The 27,194-nt window shown below is 44.6% G+C and overlaps 1 protein-coding gene across 1 annotated transcript; it reads right to left on the bottom strand.

Moving 5' to 3' along the window:
• Positions 1-517: 517 nt before the first annotated feature.
• On the bottom strand, positions 518-23,953 carry MCRIP2 (MAPK regulated corepressor interacting protein 2). The gene is made up of 5 exons (XM_036739333.1): positions 23,641-23,953; positions 23,189-23,288; positions 2,579-2,706; positions 1,865-1,966; positions 518-927 (listed from the first exon to the last, which is right to left on the bottom strand). The coding sequence occupies exons 1-5, from the start codon at positions 23,690-23,692 to the stop codon at positions 857-859; spliced, it is 453 nt and encodes a 150-aa protein (XP_036595228.1). The 5' UTR covers positions 23,693-23,953; the 3' UTR covers positions 518-856.
• Between the last annotated feature and the right edge of the window lie 3,241 nt (positions 23,954-27,194).

Raw genomic sequence — 27,194 nt, forward strand, 5'->3', positions numbered from 1 at the left:
ATGATGTTGAAAGAAGGCTGAGGGAGAGCACCTTGCCTGGGAAGCGATGAGGAACCTCCATTCCAGAGAAGGAAATGCTAAGCCTACCTTCCCTAACCTACCCCGTTGTATAACGGACATCACCATGGATACTCAGCGTTGAAGGGCCCCTACATGCAGGAGGCTATCCTGATGATAAGATGGTTTTTCCTTTCTGATTCCAAAGGAAGGATTCTTAACTTGAGGTCTATGGATAGATATGAAATCAGGGGGTCTATAAACTCAAATGGGAAATATACATAAATACATGCACAAAAAGTCATATATACATACATACTCACTAACTTCTAACTGAAATTTAGCATTTCTTCAAGTATTTAAAAACATTTTTCGGAGAAGGGAGTCCATAGACTGCTAACGTGGTCCATGACCTAAAAAAGGTTAAGACCTGGTGTTTAAAAAAAAATAAACAACTTACTCTCCCTACACACACACACACACACACACACACACTTCCCTGGGACAACACAAGGGCAGGCAGGTTTAAATTCTTTATTGACTTGGAGAGCTGTACCCCAGCTCTGCAAGGGCTTCCCACTGGGCTCAACTGGCAGGAGCAAAGTCAAGGTGGGAGGGGCCAAACAGACCTCTGCTCCCCCTCCCACTCCATGTAGCACCCGGGTAGCCTGGCCAGAGGCTGCAGCAGTTCCAAATGTCCAATGCTGGCACTTCTGGTATGGCAGGTGCCTGCCCCGTCCCCCAGGCAAGGGAGCTGGCTTAGGAGGCAGTGGTCCTCTTCTGTTGGTGTTGCCTGCTCTGGGTCAGCAGGTAGATGGCCCCTGACTATAGGCAACTCTCCTCCTCCCAACGCAGCTTTTTAGGAACAGCTGTTTATCCCAGCCAGGAATTGCTGGGCCCACCATTCATCCAAATCAATGGGAACAAAGTCTAAGGAGAGAGAGAGGGAGAAGTGTGACCTGGAGAATACACACCTGAGAGCCAACACTCAGTCTAGCTTCCAGGCTCTTGAACTGCAGCCCGGCTCGGCTCCTGCCTCACTGGGGATCTTGGGTACATCTCTGCTTCTCTTTCATTCACTACAGTACAAAGAGCGCCAGTCTCTAGTCAGAAGATCTCAATTTAAGTCTTGACTCCTATATATGTTAGCTATATGGCAAAGCACTTCATTTCTCTGGGCCTTAGTTTCCTCATCCTTAAAATCTGTTAAAATCTGGACAATGATTCCTTACCGGGTTGTGATGAAGAAAGCCCTTCATAAACATGATAGAAATGGGCACTGCTATTATCATTGTGATTATTCTGGGCAAGGCTTCATTTCTATTTAGGTGAGGGGGACAAGACAAGACCTTTCCAATGAATAAACTGCTCATAAATCTTGAACTGAGACACGTAACGAAGCATGACTAGAGACCTCTGGAAAGAAAACAGGCAGTACTGAAGAGAAATTTCACTTCAGACATGTCCTTGACTAACAGGTGCACAGTGTTGAGCAACACCCTGAAAAGGGCTTGAAGGGAGTTGGAATCGGCTGCCAAGTGAATTCCTGGGACAGAGACAGTACAGCCAAACTCCTGTCCTTTCCCAGCTCATTCTGCCAAACAGTGGGGAATAGAGGCCCAGGTAGCCTGCTCACAGCCACAGTCTACCCTGCCTGCTCAGGTTAAGGCCACAGCCACCAGTGCCTCCCATATGGAGAAATCTGGGCTACAGAAGACTCATGATTTAGAGCCCGATGACGGCATCCACAACCCCATTATGGCCTTGAGATCCATCTAGACTATCTTGAAACCCAGGGTTGGTTTTGTCACCATGGGGGCCAAAGTGGGGAGAGAGCTAGTGGATACTAAGAGCAGAGACCACTTACTTTGCAACCCGGGGTTAGGTGTCTTCTCCACATACTGCACAGGCCTGGGCCCACTCTCACCTGCCTGGCTCCCCACCAGCTGCTGCTCCACCTGCTGCCAGGCTGCGAGAAAGATAGAAACATGAGTCCTGGAGATAGCCACCCAGGCAAGGAATACTCCCAGCCTTTGCCCAACCCAACCAAGCAAGGGTGGAATGACCCACCACTTTCCCCACAGAGGCTCGATTCCTTCACTGTCTGAGCAGGACATGCTCCTTTAACATACCACCAGCAACAAAGAGCAACTCTGGGCTGTACCCACATGACACATGATTCATCTTAGCCTAGTTTAGCCTTCCTTCTGCCTCCCATCATGCTGCTGGGGTACCTGTCTTTGTTGACAGAGTAAATTCAAAGAGCACAGGTTTGTTTTTCTCATAGATCTGAGATAAACCCAATGAAAAATGTAAATGTGGTGGAGGAAGGGGTAGTACATAGGTTGAGTAAACAGGCGTTGGCCCTGCCCTCTCTGTCCAGACAAGTCATTGTCCCTCCGTAGGCCTCAGTTTTTTTCTTCTGTGAAAGGAAGGGGATGTTTTCTAAGGTCTCTTTCAGCTATGATAGCCTACATTTTATTTTCCCCTGCAGCTGGTGACATTCTATGCCCATGAGTGAAGATGCAACTCTCACCTTTCTATCTCTATAAGTCCCCAAAGATAATCTGGGTCTTCTTACCTTCGTAGACAAAGCGGACATTCTCCTCGTGGGCAAGTGTATAACTCTCTTCTGTGGCCATGATGGACTGAGTTGTGGCCAGTGGCCTCCTGCCATTCACTCTGTTGAACACAAGCTTTGGGGCCAGGCTGTTAGGGTAAGGGGAAAAACAGCTCCTTGGTCAGTACATTTAGTCCATGCTTACAGAGCACCAGAAATCCCATCACAGATTTAATGGAAGAGTCAATACAACAAGAACTGGGTGACTATTACATACTAGGTTGCCTGACTCTTGTCTTCTATCCAGGAGCATTTAGTTAAATAGTTCTGCCCAGAGGCTGTGATTGAATGACATTTAGAGGGCCTCTGGTCGGGTTCCTTTGATGCTGGCTTCTGTTCATCTAAAGCCTCAGCAAATATTCACTAGCCATTGCCACAGTCTGCTCCTCCCATAGGACAGAGCCCCTGGGGTAGCTACAAATGGCCCTCACCCTCCTACTCTAGTTGCTCTAGCACCTCCAGGACATAGGCCCTAGCCAGAAATATCTTGGCCCATAGGCAGAGACATCTCTGTCTTGTAGTGACAAGACAGAGATCAGGGGCTGCTAAGTGGTACCTTGAGTAGAACACTGGCCCTGGAGTCAGGAGGACCTGAGTTCAAATCTAGCCTCAGTCACTTGACACACTTGCTAGCTGTGTGACCTTGGGCAAGTCACAACCCCAATTGCCCTGCCTTCCCCACTCCAAAAAAAAAAAAAAAAGACAGATCAGTCAACATGCCCTGCTATGCACTTGTGGTCACTGTTATTATTTTTTTTTTTAAACAGAATCTCCCCATCTTGACCAGGCAGCAAGTACAGGGGCCACTACTGATCAGCACAGAAACAGCTTCGAACTGCTGTTTCCAGCTTGGGCTGGTTTGCCCCTCCTTAAGCAACCTGGTGGGCCTGACTTCAAGGTCTTAGCTTAGTGGTATCAAACAGTGCAGACACAGAATCAGCACAGCCTACTGCAGAGCCCACAGCACAGCCCTCTGAACTCCAGAGCTTAAAAGCTCTGCCATCCTAACCCTCCCCAGCTCACCGGAAGGGAATAAGCATTATAGAGTGTCTACCATGTGCCATGTGCTTTATACGAATATTATCTCATCTGATCCTCATAACCCTGCAAGGCAGATGCTGTTAGTATCCCCGTCGTAGAGCTGAAGAAACTGAGGCAAACAGAGATTAAGCGACTAGCCCAGGGTCACACAGCTACTAAGTGTCTGAGGCTGAACTTGAACTCGGGTCTTCCACACTCCTGGCCCAGCCCTCTGCACCACCTAGCAGCCCCTAAGACAAGCACGATGATACAGACAAGCACAAAAGAAGGAAACACGTATTTGTTAAGGCATTTACTGTGTGGCCTGGCTAAAGGCATTACAACTGTGATCTTGTTTGGTCCCCCTGGTTAAATTCAGGGATGTGCCGCTGTGGCTGGCTGGCGCATGGGGTCAGGATGATAGCCTAATCCAAAGCAGAGTTGGAAGGGCTCTTGGTGATGATTTGGCCCAATCCTCTCACTTTATAGAAGACACTAAGACCTAGAAAGGTAAAAGAATTAGTCAGGTAATAAATAGCCAGAACTGGAATTTGAACTTAGTTCCTCTTGATTTCCAGTCCAGCGATTGCTCCAAAGCATTCGTGGGCTATTGCCACAGTCTGCAACTCACACAGATGTGTAGATCCTGGAAAACAGGATGGCTCAGGAACACCACTAGTACTGTGGGCTACTACTCCCTGGGAACGGGTACTGAGGATGAGAAGCAGCAGTCCCAAGGAGGGCCTAAGAATACTCTAGGATCCAAAATACCCAGGCAGAACCCTGCTGATTCTCCTTTCCTCAATTCCCTGACCAGGGTTCCTAGATACTTAAATGCTGGTTGCCCATAGACCAAACAATCCTCAGCCTTGCATTTCAAGGCCTACACCGTCTGGTTCTCACCTACCATTGCGGCCTCACTTCCTATCATCCCTATTAGCACCCTCTCTATTCTAGTTGAATTGGTCCCTCTAGATACAATGTTCTATTCTCCTGCTTCTGTGACTCGGTACAAATCATCCCCCATGTCTTTTTTTTTTTAAAGGCAATCGGGTTTAAGTGACTTGAGCCATACAGCTGGTAAGTGGCTGAGGCTGGATTTGAACAGAGGTCCTCTTGATTCCAGGGCTGGTGCACTAGGCACTGTGCCACCTAGCTGCTCCATCCCCTGTGTCCTGAATGTACTCCCTCCACACCTCTATTTCCTTCAAAATACAGCTCCACCTACACAACATTTTTCCTCATCTCCCACCTTTCCCCATCATCACTCTTTCCCTCTTGAAATGGTTTTGTGTGGGGTGCCCATCAATTGGAAAATGGATGAATAAATTACAGTATACGTGTGTAAAGGAGAAATACTATTGTGCTATTCAGAAAAGCCTGGGACGACTTGTTATAAATTGATGCAGAGCGAAGTGAGCAGAACCAAGAGAACATTTTTTTTAATATCACAATATTAAGACAATCAACTTCAAAAATCTTAGACACTCTGATCAACACAATGGTCAACGACAATTGCAGAGGACCAAAAACGAAACTGGCTATCCACCTCCCAAGAGGCGATAGACTCAGAGCGCAGACTGAGGTATCATTTTCTTTTTTTTTAGACATGAGAAACATAGAAATTTCTTTTGCTTGGCTATGCATGTTTATAACATGTTGCCATCTGCCCTGCAGAAGCATCTTAAGAATCCCTTGATTTTGTTATCTGACCTTCCACTTTACCCTAAGACTTTTCTATCCATCCTGCAGCTGAACCCTTCTATACATGGTAAATTCTCCAACTGTAACATGAGCCCCTAGAGAGTCCATTTGTATCCCTAACACCTAGCACAGCACTTAATAAATGCTTAATTAGTCATTCATTCAGTATGGATCCCTTTTTTCCCTCCAGTGAAATGTAAGCTCCTTAAGGACAGGGACTAGTTTTCGGTTTTTTGTCTTTTATACCCCCAGAATCACCTATTTTGAGAGCTGGAAGAGACTTGGGCAGCCAGCTAGTCTAATCCAAGGCAAAGAATATGACAAACTGAATCCTCACTAGAACATGAGGGACAAGTGGTTCTCCAGTCTCTTTTTGGAAGCCTCTAAGGAAGGGAAACCAAACACTTTCTGAAGTAGACCATCCTACCTTTGGACAGCTCTAATTGTTAGGTATTTTTCTTAAAATCCAGCCTCAATTCCCCTTGTGACTTCCGTCCTTTACTCTTGGCTTTGTTCTCTAAGACCAAATAGAAACAAGTCTTATCCCTCTTGCACACAACAGCTCTTCAGAAACTTGAAGACAGCTATCGTGTTCCCCTCAGTCCTCCCTTCTTCAAATTCAACACATTTGGTTCCTTTACCAATCCTCATATGACATGAACTCAAGGCATTTCACCATTCTGGTTGCCTTCCCCTGCAATGCTTAAACTTGTCAATGTCCTATTTAAATTAAGGAGCCCAGAACTGAAGTTTGTCAAGGGCAGACCGGCACCTCTTCCTCGAAATTAGGCCTCACTAAATACAGCCCAAGATTGAATTAGGGTTTTTTCAACTGTTGTAACACATGGCTGACTTGTATTGAGCTGATGGTCCACTAGAACCCCCAGATCTTCTTTGGATGTCTAACCATGCCTCTCCCATCTTGTACTCATGTACAAGGATTTCTAAGACTTTATTTACATTTATCCTTGCTGAATTTCATCTCACTAAATTCATACCAATGCTCTAGCCTGTCAAAAGCCTTTTAGAGCCTAACCCTGCTATCCTGTGCATCAGCTATCCCTCTCAGCTTTGTGATTTGCTAAGCATGTCTGCCTTCTTTATCCAAGCTATTGATAAAAAGTGTTAAAAAAGCATAGGGCCGGGCACTGATCCCTATGGTATTCCTGGTGCCTAGCACAGTGCCTTGGCCATATATGGTAGGAGTTTGATAAATATTTGATCAATTTTTTGAGTGTCTGGCACAAGGATTGGGTGTGATATTTCTGCCTCCTTCCCAAGAAGACCTGATCAGACTATCTATCCATGTGACCCCAGGCAAGTCACTTAACTTCTGTTTGCCTGTTTTCTCACCTGTAAAACGGGGATAACAGCCACATACCTTGCAGGATTGTTGTGAACATCAAGTGAGACAATATTTGTAAAAAGCGCTTAATACAGTGCCTGGCGCATAATAAGAGCTATATAAATGTTTATTCCCTCCCTCCCTCTCCTTTGTTGTGCCAAAAAAAAAATGTGCTAACTCCTTTAGCAGCCAGGGAAGCCAAGGTGCAGAGAGAGAATAAAGGTTTAGTCAGGCCCCTTCCCACCTCATGGAGGAACATGATACTAATAGGAAGGCTTTGGCTCCAAGTTCCCTGGCTGGAGTAACTAGTCCAGGCATACTTGACAACCTTCAGCCAGCCTTTAGTAACTGCCTAGATTATGTCAAAACTCCTTACACTAGGTGGGAAATTAATCCCTTTCCCTCCCTCCCTTTCTTGCTCTTTTCCTCTCTCAACTAATCTCCACCCTAGGAAGGGCTGGCTTTGTGGCTCTAACTAGGAAAGAAAGATAAGTCAAGAAGAAAAGTCTTCTGGGTTTGTGGAAACCTATCAGAACAGAGTCTTGTGTATGAACCCTCTGCCGCCCGGTATCTCACCCTGACCACCCCTTAGATTGCTGATTCTCTCCAACTCCTCAGTGACCAGCAATTTTGGCTGAGCTGCCTTTTCACCCTGCTAGGTCAACAGCAACCTTTCCAGGACTCTGAAGAGGAGAAACCCATTTTCCTGGGCCTCCAGTTTCTCGTGTGTTGATGTGTGCCACCTTCTTTGAGTGCCTCAGATGAAAGGGGTGCTATAAATGAAGAGGATTGTCTCGAGATCTGCATGGGTCCTGGCTAACATCCAAGCCCTAGATGGCGTGAACATCACCCAGTGAAGGAGGCCTTAAAAAGAGTCTGGCTAACGTTCGATCTTGAAGAAGTCAACGGTAAAGAGCGGTGATGGCCAGCACCAGAATCACTCAGTGCTGGAAGAGATCTTCAAGACCACTGGGAACAACTGCTCGCTTTCCACAGATGAGGAAACTGAGTCTCAGAGAAGGAAAAACTACTGACCTATGATCATATAGCTAATGAGTAACAGAGTCTGACCTCAAACCCATTTCTTCTGGCTCCTGATCTGGCTTTGTTTCTACTATACCACATGCTCCAATTTAGTGAAGTTAAAGGCCAGCAATTATTAACACTAAAAGCATGTGGGAGCTAACTCTAAATCCAATTAGGGGGCTGAATCACTGTTTTATTCTCTTTTTTGGCCCCCAGGTATTTTACTCTTCTGAAGGATGTTAAGATTAGTCATATAATTTTGGCATTGACTAGAGATATCAATGCTGGGGGGAGGAGAGGGAATAGAAAGGTCACTGGATTTGGAGAAAAGAAATCATGAGTTCAAATTCTGACTCTTCATTTCTCACATATATGGGGAACTGAGCCAAAATTATAAACATAAGAGCCATTTCCCAATTGATAAATGGTCAAAGGATGTGAACAGGCAGTTTTTTAGAAGAAATCAAAGCTATCTATAGTCATATGAAAAAATTCTCTCACTATTGATTAAAGAAATGCAAATTAAAACAACTCTGAGGTACCAACTCATACCTATATAAGATTGGCTAACATGACAAAAAAGAAAATGACAAACGCTGGAGGAAATATCAAAAAATTGGGACACCAACGCACTGGTGAACTGGTCCAACCACTTTTGAGAACAATTTAGAACTACATCCAAAGGGCTAGAAAACTGTGCATACCCTTTGACCCAGTAATATCATCACTAGGGGTGTATCCGAAAGAGAACAAAGAAAAAGGAAAAGGTGGGGTAGCTAGGTGAGAAGACTCTATAAGGACAAAAATATTTATAGCAACTCTGTCTGGGGTAGCAAAGAATTGGAAATTGAGGGGAACGTCCTTCAATTAAGGAATGGCTGAAGAAGTTATAGCATATGATTGTGATGGAATACTATTGTGCTATAAGAAATGATGAGCAGGATGCTTTCAGAAAAAGTTGGGAAGACTTACATGAACTGATGCAAAGTGAAGTAAGAAGAACAAGGAGAACATTGTATACAGTAACAGCAGTATCACACAAGTGGATGACTTAGCTATTCTCAACAATACAATGGTCCACAGCAATTCCAAAGAACTCATGATGAAAACTGCTCTCCGCCTCTAGAGAGAGAACTGACAAACTCAACGCAGATTGACAATGGTTTCTTTATTTTTCTTGCTTTTTTTTGGCAACGCGGCTAATAAAGAAATGTTTTGCATGATTTCACATGTTGAAAACAAAACAAAGCAAATTCTGGCTCTACTCTTTATTGCCTGTGTGGCCTTGGGTAAGTCACAATTTAATCATCTCTAAAATGAGAGTATTGAACTAAATGCCTTCTGAGGTCACTCCTGCCTCTAAAACCTATGATTTAACGATACTGGCTAGACGTTTTAGCTGGACCATGTGTATACGAAGCTGGGTCCCAGAACACACTGAAAACCCAGTCCCTTAAAATTAGCAGTTAGGTGGCACAGTGGATAGAGCACTGGATCTAGAGTCAGGAAGACCTGAATTCAAATCCAGCCCCAGACATTTATTCACTATGTGACTCTAGGCAAGTCACTTAACTCTTATTTGCCTCAGTTTCCTCAACTGTAAAACAGGGATAATAACAGCACCTCCCCCAGAGTTATTGTGATGATCAAGTGAGATAATAACTGTAAAGTACCTAGTACATACTAAGTTGCATATACATGATGTTGCTGTTGTTCAGCCTTTTTCAGTTGTGTCTGACTTTTTGTAACCCCATTTGGGGTTTTCTTGGCAGAGATACTGGAGTGGTTTTCCCTTTCCTTCTCCAGCTCATTTTACAGATGAGGAAACTGAGGCAAACAGGGTTAAGTGCCTTGCCCAGGGTCACACAGATAGTAAGCATCTGAGGCCAGATTTGAACTCAGGAAGATGAGTCTCCCTAACCCCAGGCCCAGCACCCCCCTAGCTTCCCATACATGTTAACTATTATTATTATCATCACACCTATCTCCCAGGATGGTTGTGAGAATCAAATTAGATAATGTTTGTTAATGCTTAGAATAGTATCTGCCACAGAGTAAGCGCTATTTAAATGCTAGCCATTATAACTATCATTATAGAAGGAAAGAAAGGAAAGAAGTGAAAGGGAAATTTTAGATACTCCCAAGAGCACACACAGGACCCACGAGCCAAGACCACCAGATCAGGATGAGCTGACCAAACTTGCTGACCCTGTGACTGAAATGTCACTCAAGGTTGTTTTGTTCTGGGAGGGCCTTGAAGGTTGGGCAAGGCCAAATGAAAATAAAAGCCCTTAAGGTTTGAAGGCTAATGGATGTCTTCACCTCTCCTCCCTTGCCCTGGAAGCTGAGGCCAGAAAGTTATATAAAAACTTTGCTACTGGCTCTGCTCTTTGGGGGAAAGGGCATGTGGTTATAGTCAACAGCTCCCTCCCCTGAGTACTGGGAGACAACCACACCATGAGCCCAGACAAAGGTGGCCCAGCTGAGACTTAGACAGGAGGGGAGAGAGTAGAGAGAACCAAACTGGGCTGTGCTAAATGAGGTGTGGGTACTACAAAGGAGCTAACCACTCCTTAACCTCTAGGGAAGGTGGTAGCAGATGCTAACTGTCTCCCACCCCCAGAATAGCATATTGCTTCTCTCCTCCAGTCAAGCCTCCACCTTAGGCCTCCTCTGCAGCTACCCTAGCCCCCTCTTCTCTGTCCCTTCAGAGAAGTCTTCAAGCGATTAGGTGTGGAGCCATTCAATTCAGTGCTAATGGTTGTATAGAGACTCCGTAGGCTGTCAGAACTGGAAGAGGCCTTAGGAACCTTGTAGTTCCATCCCCCAGTTATCCAGCAGTGGAAACTGAAGGCCAAGTGGGGGTGGGAAAGAACGTGCCAAGGTTGCACAGTCACAAAGAGACCGCTCTGGCCTCAGAATCCAAGTTTTCTGACTCATTCTTGGTGCTTAGTCTCATTTTTCCAACTGATTATAAACTCCTCAAGGACAGGGATCTTACAACTAACAATAAGTCATATAATACAGCTCTGGAGGGCGGTGAGACCTTTCAGAGGCCACCTCCTCCAAACCTCTCACTTTACAGATAAGGAACCGAGGTCCAGAGAGGAGAAGTTATTTGTTTAATAAGCATTTATTAAGCCCTTACCATATGTCAAGCACTGTGCTAAAGTGCTGGGATTACAAATACAAACAAAAAGAAATGCTGGTTCCTGCCTTCAAGGAGCTTATATTCTAATGAGGAACTCAGCCCAGGAAAAAGAAGGCCTGAAGAACAGGTGGGGAACATGGTAGTTAAGGCTGGTCTGGGAACACAGATATTAGGTGGCAGGACTAGGATTTGAACCCAGATCCCATAATTCCCAATCCAGCCATCCTTGCCCTACACAAACTTCCTGTACAAATCACATTCTCCACAACAACCCTGGGATGCAAGTAGTACAAATAATATTCCCATTTTACACATGAGGAAAGTAAGGCCCAAGAGAGGTGAAAGAGCTTCTCCAGGTTCAACAAAGTGAGTATGTATCAGAAGCAGGAGTCAAACCCACATCTCCGGCCTGATTCCAAACCCAGAGCTCTTCCCAGTATACCACAGTCTCTCTTTACCATCATCTATCTTCTCTTACTAGATGTATGACCCCAAGCAAGTCACTTAACCCTGTTTGCCTCAGTTTCCTCATCTGTAAAATGAGCTGGAGAAGGAAGGCAAACCGCTCCAGTATCTTTGCCAAGAAAACCCCAAATGGGGTCAGGAAGAATCAAACACAACTGGAAAAAAAAACAAACTATTATTACGTTTTAAACCCTTGGTTATTCTTGATTATTTATACCTTGATTATCCAAGACTGAACAACAAGAGAACTAAAATCTTCTCTTGTCTCCCATTCACATGTCTAGTCTGGGGACCACGTCCAGTTGTCCTGATTCATATCTTGCCACTGGACCCAAATGGCTCGAGAGAAGAAAGTGAGGCTGGTGATTTTGCACAGCCCTACCTCACTTCGATCTAATTCATCTGCAAGTCATGGCATCACCTTCATGATGCCACGGTCCTCCTCTTCAAGAATGAGGGACAAATAACAACAGGCCTAGTCTAGACCTAGCACAAAGGAAAAGCCAATTAATTCTCGAATGAAAAGCCTGTCTCTCACTCAAGGACAAAGAAGAGCCTAGAATTTAAAAAACCAAACAAAAGCAAAAACCTTGGAGCTCAAACAGACCATACACATGATCTGGTGAGTCCAGGGTTGAGGAACCTGTGGCCTCGAGGACACATGTGACCCTCTAGGTCTTCAAGTGTAGCCCTCTGACTGAATCCAAGCTTCACAAAACAAATCCCCTTAATAAAAGGATTTTTTCTGTAAAACTTGGGCTCAGTGAAAAGGCTGCAACCAAGGACCTAGAATGGAGGCCACAGGTTCCCCATTACTGATCCCTCCCAAATCAGAAACCCAGAAATCTGATGGCCGGACCTGTAGCAGAATGGAAAGGAATGGCTTTCATTTTTATTCCCCAGTGTGAATCTGAAATGCTAAGGAAATGTCCCTGCTCTCCAGCAGCAAAAGGAGGGAGGCTGAGGAGGGGTCTGGAATCATGCAAACATACCTAGCTCCAGTACAAGTTAGTCCAGATTGTACACAAAAGCTGATATGCAGAATGTTTAACCATCTTGCCTTCAGGGGAACAGTATAATACCGATAGAGTTGAGACTGAGGAATGGCGGGGAGGGGAGGTACTCCCCGATTCAAAACCAGTTCAAAACTGCTGAGTCAGACCCAGCTAGAAAAGAATTGCTGCTGGACTGAAGGGGCTGCTTGCTGAAGGGTGAGCACCAGAGGAAAGGATTGTGATGAAACCTGGCCAGGACTACCTCAGACAGAAGACTCCCTGGTGTTGCCACCACTACTCAGTGTTTAGAGGCTTCTCCCCTTGAGACCCTGAGGGCCTTCTGACTTCTCTCCAACATCCCTCCTTCACAGCACTTCTTTACTTCCATTCCTGTTGGCAGTCATTCCCAGTACAAAACCTTTAATGTGGAGAGAAATTCAAAAAACAAAAATGACAGGGAGCTAGACTTAGCATTTAATTCAGTTTGCCACTCAGATCAGATCACTGATTCTATTCCTATTTCATTACAAAGACGCCTGATTCATTTGGATCTCAGGCCTTTCCTGGCTATACCCTGACCCACCCAGGAATTTCACCTTCATGCTTCCACATTCCTGTAATTACTGACAGCACCTCTTTATTTAACATGTGGATCTTTTCTAGGCCTTGCGTGTCTGCCTAGACAAACTTCCCCTTTGGTGCCAACCACTCTGCTTTTAAGCCTTTTCTAAGCTGACTTACCTCTGCATGATTGATGTATTTCTCCCTGCTTCAGAAGCCTTCATGCCTATATCCAATCCTTCTATTGTTTAATAAGGTTTCTCTAAGATGTACCATTTTCTCTTCTATCGTGCAGGTCCCTCATCTTGCCACCCCCTCACTCCCATAATGATTCCCATATCTGAGCCTGTCAAATAATCCTTACTCGGGAGCCATTAGCAGACTAAAATTCATGTTTTCATTACAATCCTTTTGCTTCAGTCACACATGGACACAATCCAAACCATAATCATTGTGGTGTGGTTCACCAAAATGGAAGGCATTGCCTGAGGGAGAAGCTAACTGAGGTTTCCTCTCAGCCAGCTGCCCTGCCAAGAGGACCTATAAACAAAGGGAGCCACTGTTTTGGGGAAGGATGGGCACTAGGCCTGAACCTCACAGTAGCCACACACCCACAACTTCCCCTTTACTTGTATTAAAGGTAACCAAGCTTCTTTTGTCTTTAGTATGAAGCAGAGAACCACACTCAGGCCTCGGCTCAACCTTGAGGGGCTACTGAGGTTACGAGACTCTCTCAAATTTACTTAAGGTCTCTTAAATCAAGTAGGATCTCCAGTGCTAAGTACCTAACCTTAGTCAAATGTGGAGGTACGTTATCATGCCAGGAGAACCCTTGGTAAAACCCTAAAGGAGGACTATATAATTAAATGTATGCTAATATTATTAATCTCATGCCTGTTGGGGATGTTCCTAGGTCTAGTATGGACCAAGAGAAAGAATCCTCAGTTGCAGACCCAACTCTGTCCCTTAGTGTATGTGTGACTGTGGCCTCAGTCTCCTTATGTGTAAAACCAGGGTTATTTACCTGAGAGGCAATGTGTACAGGGGATAGATCCCTGAACTTGAACACAAAAGAACTGGGCTTCTTAAAGCCTACTGACTGTGATCAAAGAGCAAATCCCTTAGCCCCCCAAGAGCCTCAGTTCCCTCATTTTCAAAATGAGAATAATAATGCCTACCTTCCTCACGGTACTGTTGTAGGAAACGTGTCTTGTGAAGTTTAAAGAGAAATATAAATGTAAATTATATAATATTAATGATTTTATCAGAGTCCATGTCAATGGAGCACAGGCCCTGGTAGGTCCTATACAGGTAGAAAGACTTTGGGTATGTTCCTGGTTGATTGGGCAAGGGTAAACCGAGTCAGAGGCTCATGACCAGGTTAGCTGAAGTATAATTCTCCTTTCATTTTTTCAGACAGACAACTCTCAAAACCGGTCTTCTAGTTCCCAGAAGGGTTTATGTCAATGGAGTTAAGTAACCACCCTGACAAAATCACAGATCCTTCAGATACTAAAGGCTAGCATTCAAATCCTGCCTCAGAAACTTACTAGCTTAACATGAAATGGGGAAAATAATAGCATCTGCCTCCCAGAGTCGTCATAAGGCTCAAAGGAGATAACCGATGTAAAGCATTTTGTAAACCTTAAATCACTATATAGAACACATATAATGTGAGTATGAATTTTAAAGCACTTTAAAGCCCTGTCTAACTGTGAGCTAATATTAATCTCTTTGCTTTTAGGGCTCTACACACACACACACACAAATATATACATTTATATACATATATAATATTACATATAATGCTAGTCATTATTATCATCACTACCTTCTCAGGTTTGTTATGAGAATAGCACTGGATAAAGAAATCTAATCCGAGCCCCCAGCCAAGAATATAATGAGCCTGTTTATCAAGTTCTTAAACGAAATTCCTCAGCCTGGTCCAGAATTCCCGTGGGCCTATGACCACACAGGTAGTATGTATGTGAGCTGGGAATCCAAAGCCTCTTAGAATTCCTAGTTCTCTTCCACACTTAGCTCAGCCACCTCCTACCTGAGACCTTTCATGATTCCCCCGTTGTTGGCATTCTGGTGTTCAGCTCTCCTGAAATTACCTTGTATTTCCTTCATGTATACTTTCTGCGTACAGACTGTTTCCCAAGGCATGCCCTTCCCCGCCCCTAAGGATCTAAGTTTCTTGACTGCAGATGCGATTCCCTATTCTGCCTTGATGTTCCCAAAGCCTAGGCTGGTGCCTTGCATAGGTAGTAGACATTTAATAAATACCTGAATTCTCAGCCCAAGGATCCACCCCTTACATCACACTAGATGTAAGGAAGCACCCAAAGCTATGAGATCATCAATCGACAATCACTGACTCAGTAGGCACTTACTATGTGCTTTGGCAGCAAGCTAATCTAACTGCTGAGAATGCGAAGAAAGGCAAAAAGAGCTCACGTGTATGCAGTGTTTCTAGAGTTTTCAAAACACCCTCTTCACAATACTCCTGGAGGTAGGGACATCTTTTTTCTTACTTCTTTTTCAGATAAGGAAAGACACGGTTTCCCACAGCTAGCTAAGTGTTGGATTGAACTGAATTCTCTCCTCCTCTGGATGTCACTGTCATGAGCTAGGAATCATCTCATTGTCCCACAAAATTACTGATACTGCCTATACTCCTATGGGCATGATGCTGTGAATTCAAGGACCTGCTTTAATGTTCGCTGGTCAAAGCTGCTAGGTTGAGGAGAAGAAGCTGGAATGAGCAACAATGAAGGCCAGCAGAGGACACATTTGGAGCTGATAGCTAACATTCCTACAACTCTTTACACAGGTCGTCTTATGAGATCCCCACTCTGGTGATGTTGGCGCTAGGATGAGCTTCATTGTGTTGTTGTTCAGTCACATCTGACTCTCCGTGACCCCGTTTGGGGTTTTCCTGGCAGAGACTGGAGTGGTTTGCCATGTCCTTCTCCAGCTACTCACCTGACAGATGAAGAAACTGAGGCAAAGAGTGTTAAGCGACTTGCCCAGGGTTACTCAGCTAGTACGTGTCTGAGCCCACATTTGAACTCAGGTCTTCCTAACTCCAGGACTGGTGTTCTATCCACTTTGCCACCTGGCTGTACCTCTCCCCCCTTTTTTAAACAAATGAGTAAACTGAGACTGAGAAGGTAAGGGCCTTGCCTAGGGTTACACAATTGGTAAACATCTATGGCAAGATTTGAAGACAGAGCTAATGCTCCCCTGCAGACTCTGAATGACGTCATCAGATAACAAACAAAACACTTTTTTCAGAAAAGTTAAGTGTATGATTATCTGAATTATCTCCTAGATAAATAATGATTGGTGATTGGTGAGAAATGTTCTATATGTTCTCTCTATTCAGGGAGATGCTTTTTTCTAAGCAGGTAGAGAAGTGTTTGACTATACACCAGGTCTCTTAGTGGAGTTGGGTTTCCAGAGGGTGGAAACACAGGGCCTATCTCATTTGTAGGCTCAAAAGAAGCCTATAATTACAGGCTCAGTTGGAGTATTTGTCAAGTTCAGGGGCAAGCTCTAATGATCTGGGCTTAATTATTTGCTATTTTCTCAGGGCTTGCTGACTGATTTGTTAGAGCTCTGAAAAGCTTACCATTTCATCCATACATATTGACTTCACTCATCTTCCAATAACAATCAAATTCTTTTTTAATCAAGTCCCACTTCCCAAAAATCCAACACCTTCCAGGAAGCAAACCAGCAAACAGAGATCTCTTTGTCCTGTCATTCTTACACTTATCATGGAAGAGATACTAAATTATATATGTATATCATATAAATTTATTATTATTATAAATTTAGTTCCATACTTCTGACCTTCTAAACCAAATAGTATCCTAAGGACTCAGAGGTATCTGCCTCCTAATCTGACTCAAATATAAAGTGAGAGCTTGGTGCCTGGAAGCATTTTAAAGCCCTGTGTAACCGTCAGCTAATAGAGCCAATATAAAAGTCTCCAATCATGTAACTCCTGGGGCCCTGGTAACATCATTTACTTCACTTTAAAAAAAAAAACAACCCAGTCATTGATTAATCAAGGATACTTCAGTTAAATACCAAAAAAGACTACCAAGAGACCATAAGCTATCTGCCCCTGAAGATTTCTCCCCACGTCTGGGAGGATTTAGGTGTCTTAATCACATGGCCAGTTCCAGATCCATATGGAGAGAAAGGGTCTTTCCATTTCATGTCAATCTGCAACTTTATGATATCAGAATTTGGATTATGTCTTCCTCTATACTTATGCTATTCATTGATTCATTTATTCAACAAGCAGTTATTTACGGCCTACTATGCACAAAGCACTACACACAAACAGTATTAAGGGCTTAGAAAAGACATCAGTCCCTTCCCTCATGGAACTTACACTCTGGGTGGCGGGGAGGGGCAGGGATGAGAGGTAGACACAAACTAAGTGCTATGTGAGGTCCAAGAAAAAAGGGTTGCCACTGGTGGGGGATGGAATCAGGAAAGTTATCATGGAGGAAATGGCATCTGAGTTAATTGATTTACTCTATCAAGTCATTCCATTTGAAGGAAGTGAAAAGATACCTTAAGAAGATGAGAGTAAGTCTCAAGCTATCAATCAATCACAAACTTTAGACTAAGGGCTAAAAAGTACTTAGAATTGGAGTCATGTTGCACAGGAAGAGTATTTGGATAGGCTGAGGGAATTTGGTCCTGCTGGAGGGGTCATCTATAAATCATCAAGCTATTTGAGAACCAAGGTCATTCCAGAGATTGGAACAAGTGTGGCATTCCAGCTAAATCTCCTCCAGAGGAATCAAGAACTGAGGGTGGGGGAGGGGGAAGTGGAAAAAAGGGAAGGACTTAGTCAAAAGCCTATCAGAGAAAGCTCACTTGATTAAGTTCTCACTACTGATGGGAAGACTTGATTGGGTAAATTGATAAAGTCTGCCCTTTTACAGAAACGATGAGAATTCAATTGAAGAGGATAATCTAAGCATGAAGAATAGCGTGAACAAAAACAGGGTATATGGTGGGGAAGGGGAGGGGGAGGTAAGGAGACAGAACAGAGTTCAGTTGAGGAGCAGAAGCTTGCCAACATGGAGTCTCAGCCGTGCTGTGCTTGAATAGAGAGGACTATGGGACTGGAGAGTAGGAAGAAGTCCCTCATCAGCCCCCATAAGGTAGTTTTTCACATCACACTGGCCTATAAATAATAAATATGATGAATACAGAGAAACATGGGAAGATTTACATGAACCGATGCTAAGTGTGAAAATCAGCAATCAATAAGATACACAATGACTACAAAAATATAAAAGTAAAAACACAACAGCTGAAACTGAAGGCTGTGAAATTATGGTGACCAACCTTGGCTCCAAGAAAGGTAGAAATAAACATTTTTTTATAGCATCAGCTAAGTGCTAGACACTGTGTTAAGCACTTTTTACAAATATTTTCTCCTTTGACCCTCACTCTAGTCCTGTGATAGAAATAGTTAACATTTACACAGTGCATATAACATGTATATTAGTGCTAACATTTAGAGGCACTGTGCTAAGGGCTTTACAATTATCTCATCTGACCCTTACAACAACCCTGTAAGGCAGATGCTCTTAGTAATCCCATTTTACAGTTAAGGAAACTGAGGCAAATAGGGGTTACGTGACTTGCCCAGGGTCATACAGCTAGTAAATGTCTGAGGCTGGATCTGAATTCAGGTGCTCCTGATTCCCAAGTCCAGAGTTCTACCCATTGCACCACCAGCTGCCTCCAAAGAAATACAAGAGATGGGGAACTATATATAACACTGCAGATAATGAGACTTTTTCAAAATATCTCTTAGTTTTGCTGAATAGTTTCCCCCTTCTTTATATTCTTTGTTATAAGAGATGGCTCTCTAGGAAGCAGTAGGGGTATAGTGGCACTGGGAAATATAGATGACAACATATAAGCCAAAATCCTTAACTCTTGGTAAGATTGTTCTTATTCCTGATAAATAAATAAATTATTCCTGATAAATAAATCCCTGGACCCATGCAAGCTGCAGCCCTTCTGTCCCACTGTTAGGAAGAAAACTGGCAAGGCAGGAAAGAAATGGGCCAAGTCCAGTTTGATCTGGGGGCTTTCTAATTTGTTCTGACCTTAATTGGATTACCCTACTCCAAGGCTGTCCCAAATCCTGGCCTGGCGGTCTCTTCCCTTCCCTTTAGCTACTGAGAGTCAGGGTAAGTCTGGGTGTGTTAAATATAAACACTTTGTAATTGGGCACCTAGATGGTGCAGCCAGCCCTAGGGGCAGGAGGACCAGAGTTATCACTGACATTTACAAGCCGTGTGACCCTGGGCAATTCACTTAACTGGGCTTGCCTCAGTTTCTTCATCTGTAAAATGAGCTGGAGAAGGAAACAGCAAACCACTCCAGTATCTTTGCCAGAAACCACTAATAATATCTTTGTAAACTTGAACGTTGTAGCTGTGTACCTTCTTTGTACTAGTTCTATCTGAATTATCTAGTCAAGTTGCGCTTTTAAGTCAGTCAGTCATATATTAAGCAGCTACAATGTGTCAGAGACTATGCTAAAAACAGGGAGTACAAAGAAAGATAAAAGCAGCCCCTGCCCTCAAGAAGCTTACAGTCTAAGGAGGGAGACAACATGTAACCATGTGCAAATAAGAAATATACAGGACAAAATTGAGATCATTTTGGGGGAAGGCACTTTCATTAAGGAAAAGCAGGAAGGCCAGGGTTACTGAATCCCAATGTATGAGAAGTAAAGTATAAGAAAACGGGAAAGGTAGGAGGGCGTCAAGTTATGAAGGGCCCTGAATGCCAGAGGACTTTATAGTTGATCCCGAAGGGAGCTTTTTGAATTTTACTGAATATGGGGTGACACGGTCAGATCAGAGCCTTAGGAAGATCAGTGTGACTACTGAGTAGAGGCCAGAAGACCAACCAGAAGGCTATTGCAACAGTTTAGATGGAAGTGATGAAGATGTTCACTAACTTGGCAGCTATGTCAGAGGACAAGGGGGAACCATAGAGGAGAAATGTCATGAAAGTAACATTTGTTAACAGATTGGATATGGGAGATGAGAGTGAGGACTGAGGATGACAACAAAGTTGGGAGCCTGCCTGACTGGGAGAACTGAGAGTAATAGGAAAATGAGGAATAAAGGATTAAGGGAGAAACATATAACAATATAAGAATAGCATCTAGGGGCAGCTAGGTGGTGCAGTGAGTAGAGCACCAGCCCTGGAGTCAGGAGGATCTGAATTCAAATCAGGCCTCAGACACTTGACACACTTACTAGCTGTGTGACCTTGGGCAAGTCACTTAACCCCAATTGCCCTGCCTTCCCCCATCCAAAAAAAAAATTTTAAAAAAAAGGGCATCTAGGTGGCACCCTGGAGTCAGGAGGACCCGAGTTCAAATCCAGTCTCACTTACTAGTTATGTGACCCCGGGCAAATCACGTACTCCTGTTTGCCTCAGTTTCCTCATCTGTAAAATGAGCTGGAGAAGGAAATGGCAAACCACTCCAGTATCTTTGCTAAGAAAACCCCAAATGGCATCACAGAGAGTCAGACACAACTGAAACAACTCAGCAAGAAGACATAAGAAAACCTTCACAGAGAGAAGGCTAGGATCCAGTGAGTATTGCCTTCTTTCTGCTTTAAGTATAGGAAATGCATAGAATATATAAAATACCTCAAGTGGTCATTTGTATTTGAGTTTGACACCACTGGCCCACACCAATGAAATAATACATTCCAACAACCAAAAAAGCACTAGAGTTTATAGAACAATTTACATCCATCACTGCACCCACAATAACCCTATGGAGCAAGCAGGGCATGGATTACTTTTCTCAATTTCTAAAGTAAGGCATAGAGAGTTTAAGTAAATTACCTAGGTCAGTTCCTAACTAGAGACCTTTCCTTGGTGTCTCGGTTTTTCATCTGTGCAGTGGGGAAGATGATGTAGAAGGCAGTGCCAAGATCAAGTTCCAGACATTTCCTAATCCCAGAAGCCCAAGACCCCACTGATTCCAGTCCTTTATTGTTCAAGTTTTGGAGAAAGTACCAACAAGCATCTTTCTCCTGAGGAAGAGTTGACAAAAAAAAAACAACTAAGAACCCTCTCATTTAAGAATGTACCAAAGTGATCCAATTCCAGGTGGCAATTGGCAAATGCCAAAGGAGGGTAGGAAGAAGAGAGAGCGAAGACAGAGCAGCTGTGGCCACCCCTGGAATTGGTCCAGTGGCCACATCATCTTGGTATCAAACAGCTCTCTCTCCTCACCTCCACCTCTCAGAATCCCCTAGCTTCCTTCTTCAACCCACATTTCAGGTGCTCTCTCTGTGGTCTGTATATTGACTTAGAAAACCATACATGTTTATTAATTTTTTCTCTCCTCCTTTCTTGGTCATCTTCCCAGTTGTACTCAATCCCTCAAATTACTTTATATTGAGTTAACTGTATACATATTGTATCCTCCGGTAGAATGAATTATGAAAGCATTATTTTGTTTCAGTCACTGCCTCCCCATCACTCAGCACTGGGCTATACATACAGGAGGCAGTTAATCAAGGCTTGTTAAATTTATGAATTGTTCAAGTGCACACAGGTACCCAAGTGCATAACATCATGGGACTCTCTTCTGCCTGCTTTATGGAAGATATACTACCCAGGACTAGCTCTAGTTTTCCAAAGCCTCTTACAAAACTTGGCATAGGGCAAAATGGTTGGTAGGCATAGAGACAGAGAAGAGGGGAACCTTTGTAGTTCCTACGACGCTTGACATTTCTAAAGATGCTCCTAGCCCTAAGCCTGGAGGGAGAGTGGGCCCTTAAACATGTTCTGAATGAAAAGGATTTCTAAGTCATAGCGAGCTATATAAATGTTGGTGGGGCAATCTGGTATAAACGAGAACAAGTTAGAGTCAGGAGGGCTAGGTTTAATTCCTGGTTCTGACCCTTAAAAGCTGTGTACCCTTTTAGGCAGCAAGGTAGTAAGTGGAGAGAGCATTAGGACTGTAGTCAGGAAGACCAGTGAGAATCCAGCCTCCAACACTACCTGGCCAAGTCACTTAACCTCTGCCTGCCTTAGTTTCCTTAGCTATAAAATGGGGATCATAATAGCACTTACCTCACGGGGCTGTTGAGAAAATTAAATTCCTAACCCTTAACAAATGCCTTCTTCCTCCCTCTCGCCAAAGACATTTCACCTCCTCTGTATCCCCAGTTCCTGGTATACAGTAGATGCTTAATAAATATATGTTGAAGGAATGAATCAATATATTTCACATAATGTTACAGTTAGGAAGAGCATTAAATGTTAGCTATTATAAACCTTTCATTAGACAGATGTGGAAAATGAGGCCCAAAGTGGGGGGGGCGCGGAGTTGTCCAAGGTAAATTCAGTAAATAAAAGTGTCAGGATTTGAATCCAGGTCCTTGGACTTTTAAGTTCCATACTCTTTTCACCATACCCCACTTAGCTTCCCATAGTGTTTTTGAGAAAAGTGCTTAAAGCCGAAGTCTGCGATCTAGCATTTCCAGGATCTGTAGCTTGTGACGATCAAGTCAAGTCATTCAGTCCTACTGGTTTAAGAAGCAGAGGATTGGGGCCTGCCTCGCCAAACTCAGCCAGGAGCGGCCTTGGGGCACCTCAGCTTCTGAGGCCCTGAGGAAATTCTCGAAGCAGCAGGAAGCAGCTGCCAGCCCCACCTCCAGCACCCAGGACGTGTTCCACCCCCCCAGCTCAGCTGGCAGCCAGGGCCAAGGCTATCTCGTGCCGGCCTGGCCCAGCTGAATCTGGGGCCGGGGGTTGGGGGGAGCCTCAGTCCAGGCTGAGGGGCAGGGGGAAGGATCGGGGGCGGGGCGGAGGTGCAGGGGGGTGTCTCGGGGCGGGGCGTGTAGGGAAGCCGGGGGAGTCTAGGGAAGCCGAGGGAGTGGGAGGCGGGGAAGGATCACCCGGGAACCCGCCCTCCAGGGAAAAGGACATTGCTCCAGTGAGCAGGCGGGCAGAGCGGAGACTACCCGAATTCCCCCTCCCCCCAGCCATGTGGCAATGACACTCCCCAGTAACCTTTCCACAAGGTCACCCCTCCTCCCCCAAGCTACCATGCCGAACACCGGGAGCCGCTGGGGAGGGGGGTGGGACGGGAGAGCAGAAAAGAGACAGGGTCTGGGCTAGATAGCCTGGCCCCCAGGGGGATGGGGGCCCCCAGGCCCAGGCCCAGGCGAAGAGGCTGCAGGACCGCCGCTGGAGTGCGGCGGCTGGCTCACCTTGACAGAGGCCAGGGGCCGGGCGGCTGCTGAGGCTGCTGAGCTGACCGCCGGCATTTCAGGTGCTCTCCCAGCTTGCTTTCCAATTGCTGCGTGGGACCTGCAGGGACGAGGACTCCGCGTCACCGCCAGCCCAGAGGGAGCGGGCCGAGCTGGCACGGTCCCTGGCGCTGCCGGCTCGGGGGAAGCAGCTGCGGGGGCACAGGCCGGGGACCCCAGGAGCCGGCGGGGGCTCGGGAGACTGCAGGCTCTAGCGGAGGAATCGTTGTACGCCTCCCTCTCAGTGGGGAGTGACAGCGCGTCGAGCCGCTTGGAAAAACCCCCAATGGTCGCTTTAAGAAGGAAAAAAAAAACCTAAACCACGAGGGTTTGCGACTCCATGTGCAAGGTGGGGGCGAGAGAGGAGGGGGTGATGTGCCCCCGGAGCCTTCTCCCGGCTCCTCCTTCCTCACCTGTCCTCCGCTGCGTGGCTAACTTGCTGGGTCCCTTGGTGATCGTGTACATTCTGCACTCGCCGCGGCTCTCCGGGGAGGCAGGACGTGGTCAGGAGGTCCCAGCTTGGAGAAGAGGTGGCAACGCAAAAGTGGGGGGCGGGAGGCACCTTCTGATCTCGGCCCCGACCCCTCGGGACCACCCAGCCCAGCACAGTCAGACCAGTCCCGGGTCAGGTGGCTGTGCCAAACTCTCGCAGTCTACGTTCAGCTTTAACTTCGCTCTGCGGCTGGGAGATTGCGATTCCCCTTTAATGCTGGAGCAGAGTAAGAGAAGGACTGAGGCATGCTGGCTACACGCCCCCAAACCTCTTAAAGGGACCGACAACCCGTGCAGAAGAGCAGCCTCTGCTGTTCAAGGACAGCTACAGAAAACTCGGTTTGTTCAAGCTCGTGGGAGGGCAGCCCAACAAGGAAAGGAAATAGACGTGGAGGTCTTTTTGGCCTAGATTCCCTGCACGGTCGTAAGATTAAATGTCCCGACTTCGGGTGCCTTTAAGTCATAATGTTGGTGTAACTTTTTGGAGGGAAGTTCCCTTGGCACCTTCTCAAAAACAGCCCAAGACCCTACGGTCACAAGACTCCTCGTGTGGTTGTTTGCTCACTATATGGGGCTGAAAAAAGATAGAAAGACGAAGATAGGAATTGATGGGAGTGGGGGGGGGGGGCGTGCTAAATGTTTAACCGGCTGGGGCGGGGGGAAGGGAATATGCTTGACACAAAAGTTCAATCTGCATTTTTCACATGTTCTGCATCATTTTCTCAAGTCTAGACAATCAACAAAAGAATAAATCAACCCCTGATTTGTAGCGTTTGTGATTTCCAAGGTATAAGTGCTCACACAAATTTAACAATCGGTCTTCAGAAGCTGGTACAAGATGGCTCCAGCACACCCCTGAATATATCTAAATTAAACACTTTACGGATACTAGAGTTGCAAAATAAAGATAAAGTGCACCTCCCCCAGAAAAAGACCGAGAGATGGAGAGAGGGGACAGGGAAGTGGAGAGAGAGAGATTTGGACCAGGTCTGTGTTTTAATTGGTCTGGAAAACTCCCAAGGAGCAAACTTCACTAGTTAATAAATAGAATCTAAATTGCAGAGAAAGTGCGGATCTGCATTGCTAGAAGGCTTTTCCTCCGCGGGAGTTCCCTATGCCAATTAAAGCATAGCTCTGAGCTGGCTTTCCCTTGCCACTCTACTCGATTCTAGCTCTCATCCAACTGTCAGATGCTTTGGGAATGCAAATATTTTAATTTTAGCTAAAGCTAGCCCCAAGGAGGAAGGCAGTTCTACTAAAAATAAACATCGCAGAATCCCAAAATTGGAAGGAACTTCGGTGACCATCTAGTCCAACCCATAAGTGAGCAAGCCTCGCATCGACAGAACACCTGACAAGTGGTTATTCAGCCCTTGCTCAAAGATCACTAGCAAGAGGAAGCCAGTACCATTTCAGGCTAGCTCTAAATCTGCCTCTCTACTCGAAGCATACTATTTTCACTTTTTTTTGGCTTTTTCTTTCTCATGGTTTTCCCCTTTTGTTTTGATTCTTCTTTCACAACATGACTATTGTGGAAATATGTTTAATATGATTGTACATGTATAACGTGTCAGATTGCTTGCCGTCTTGGGGGGGGGGTGAGGGAAAGCAGGGAGGGAGGGAGAAAAAAATTTGGAACTCAAAATCTTATAAAAGTGAACGTTGAAAACTATCTTTACTGGTAATTGGGGAAAAATAAAATACCAAGGTGGGGGGGGGGGGCCGAGATCTGCCCCTCTGCAACTTCAATCCCCTAGGAGCTCCTGCTTCTGTGTTCTAGGTCCAGGGAGAACAACTCTGATCTCTCTTCCTTGATAACCCTTCAAATCCTTGAAGACAGATAAATTGCCCCTCATAAGAATTCTCTAGAGTAAACCTGCCTAGTTCCTTCTACTAATTTCTTACAGCATAGTTTCAATGCCCTTCACCTCTAGGTGGCCCTCCTCCAATTTACCAACGTTTTTGCTAAAATGTGTTGACCGGAATTGAACACAATGATCCCTGGGTGGTATAATTGGAAGGAGCAGAGCTAATCCTGGACATCATGCCTCTCAATGCACCCTAAAACCACAATGGGCTATTTGACTGCTATATCACATTGATGACTGCAAATAGTTCTCAAAATCCACTTAGATCCTCAGATCTTTTTAAAAAAAATGTTTTTTCCCCAATTACATGTAAAGACAATTTTAAACGTTCACTAAAAAAACTTTAGTTCCAAATTTTCTCCCTCCCTCCCTCAGCTCTTTTATAGATTAATTGCTATCTAGTTATGCCCCCCATCTTCATTTGTAATTGTGAAGTTTATTTTTTGAACCCAAGAATACAATTTTAAATTTATCTCTATAAAATGCTATCATCACAGATTTAGGCCTGTAAGGGACGTTAGACTTCGTCTAGTTCAATCTCCCACCTCTTTTACAGATAAGGAAACTGAGGCTCAAAGAGGTTAAATGACTTGCCCAAGGTCACACGGGTAAGTGGGCAGAGATGATGCTCTTTCCATTGCCTCACACTGGTCAATTTGATTCCAAGTTCCAGTCCGTTAAAACCTTTTTAGATTCTAACACTGTCATCCAATATGTTAGATATCCCTCCAAACTACTCATCATTTGCCAGTCTGATAAGCAGTCCACTCCTGCCTTTATGAGAGTCATGGATAAAAATATTAAATAAAACAGAGAGACTTCCTAATTCTATATCAAGTCATCACTGAACTACTTTGGTGCCCATTGCAAATAATAATGCATTTTGAAACTAAACCCAAAGTATTTTTAAATGATCTGATTCTGTTAGAGAGGTAGCTGGTATAATGGAGAAATCAAGGGATCTAGATGTCCTGGTTAGAGCCCCAAAAGTCCTTTAACTCTCTGGGTCTCAATATATGAGGGACTTGGACTAGATGATCTTTTTTTTAAAACTTATTAATTTATTTTTAATTTACAACATTCAGTTCCACAAGCTTTTGCGTTCCAAATTTTCTCCCTCTCCCTAAGACGGTGTGCAATCTGATACAGGCTCTACATATACATTCGCATAAAGCATATTTTCACATTAGTCATGTTGCCAAGAAGAATTATAACCAATGGAATGAACCACGAGAGAGAAGAAACAAAACAAAACCAAAAAAAAGAGAAAGCAAATGTATGCTTCAATCTGCATTCAGACTCCGTAATTCTTTCTCTAGATGTGGATAGCACTTTCCATCATGAGCCTTTTGGAGTTGTTGGAATAGATGGTCTTGAAAGTTCCTTCCAGCCCTAAATTCTAATTTCTATGGCTATAGAAACACCCCTGTGAACCTCATTTTCCTAATCTGTAAAATGGGGATTATATCTCAATCACTTATATCCCATCACAAACGAGGCTTTTTGAGGATCAAATGAGATAGCAATTATTATTACAGTATGTTCATCGTTTAGTCAAATACAAAACAATATAGAAATGTTGCTCATTATCCAAGCCATGGCTATTC

The sequence above is a fragment of the Trichosurus vulpecula genome, chromosome 9, assembly GCF_011100635.1.
Source record: "Trichosurus vulpecula isolate mTriVul1 chromosome 9, mTriVul1.pri, whole genome shotgun sequence".
In the NCBI taxonomy this organism is placed as follows: domain Eukaryota; kingdom Metazoa; phylum Chordata; class Mammalia; order Diprotodontia; family Phalangeridae; genus Trichosurus; species Trichosurus vulpecula.

What these genes read in the sequence shown, in the direction of transcription:
- MCRIP2 (XM_036739333.1), bottom strand. Translation starts at nt 23,692, where the DNA reads ATGTACACGATCACCAAGGGACCCAGCAAGTTAGCCACGCAGCGGAGG. An exon ending in TGTCCGCTTTGTCTACGAAG is followed by an intron (nt 1,967 to 2,578) that starts GTAAGAAGACCC and finishes TCTTTCTCGCAG; the next exon opens with CCTGGCAGCAGGTGGAGCAG. An exon ending in ACCTAACCCCGGGTTGCAAA is followed by an intron (nt 928 to 1,864) that starts GTAAGTGGTCTC and finishes CTCTCTCCTTAG; the next exon opens with ACTTTGTTCCCATTGATTTG.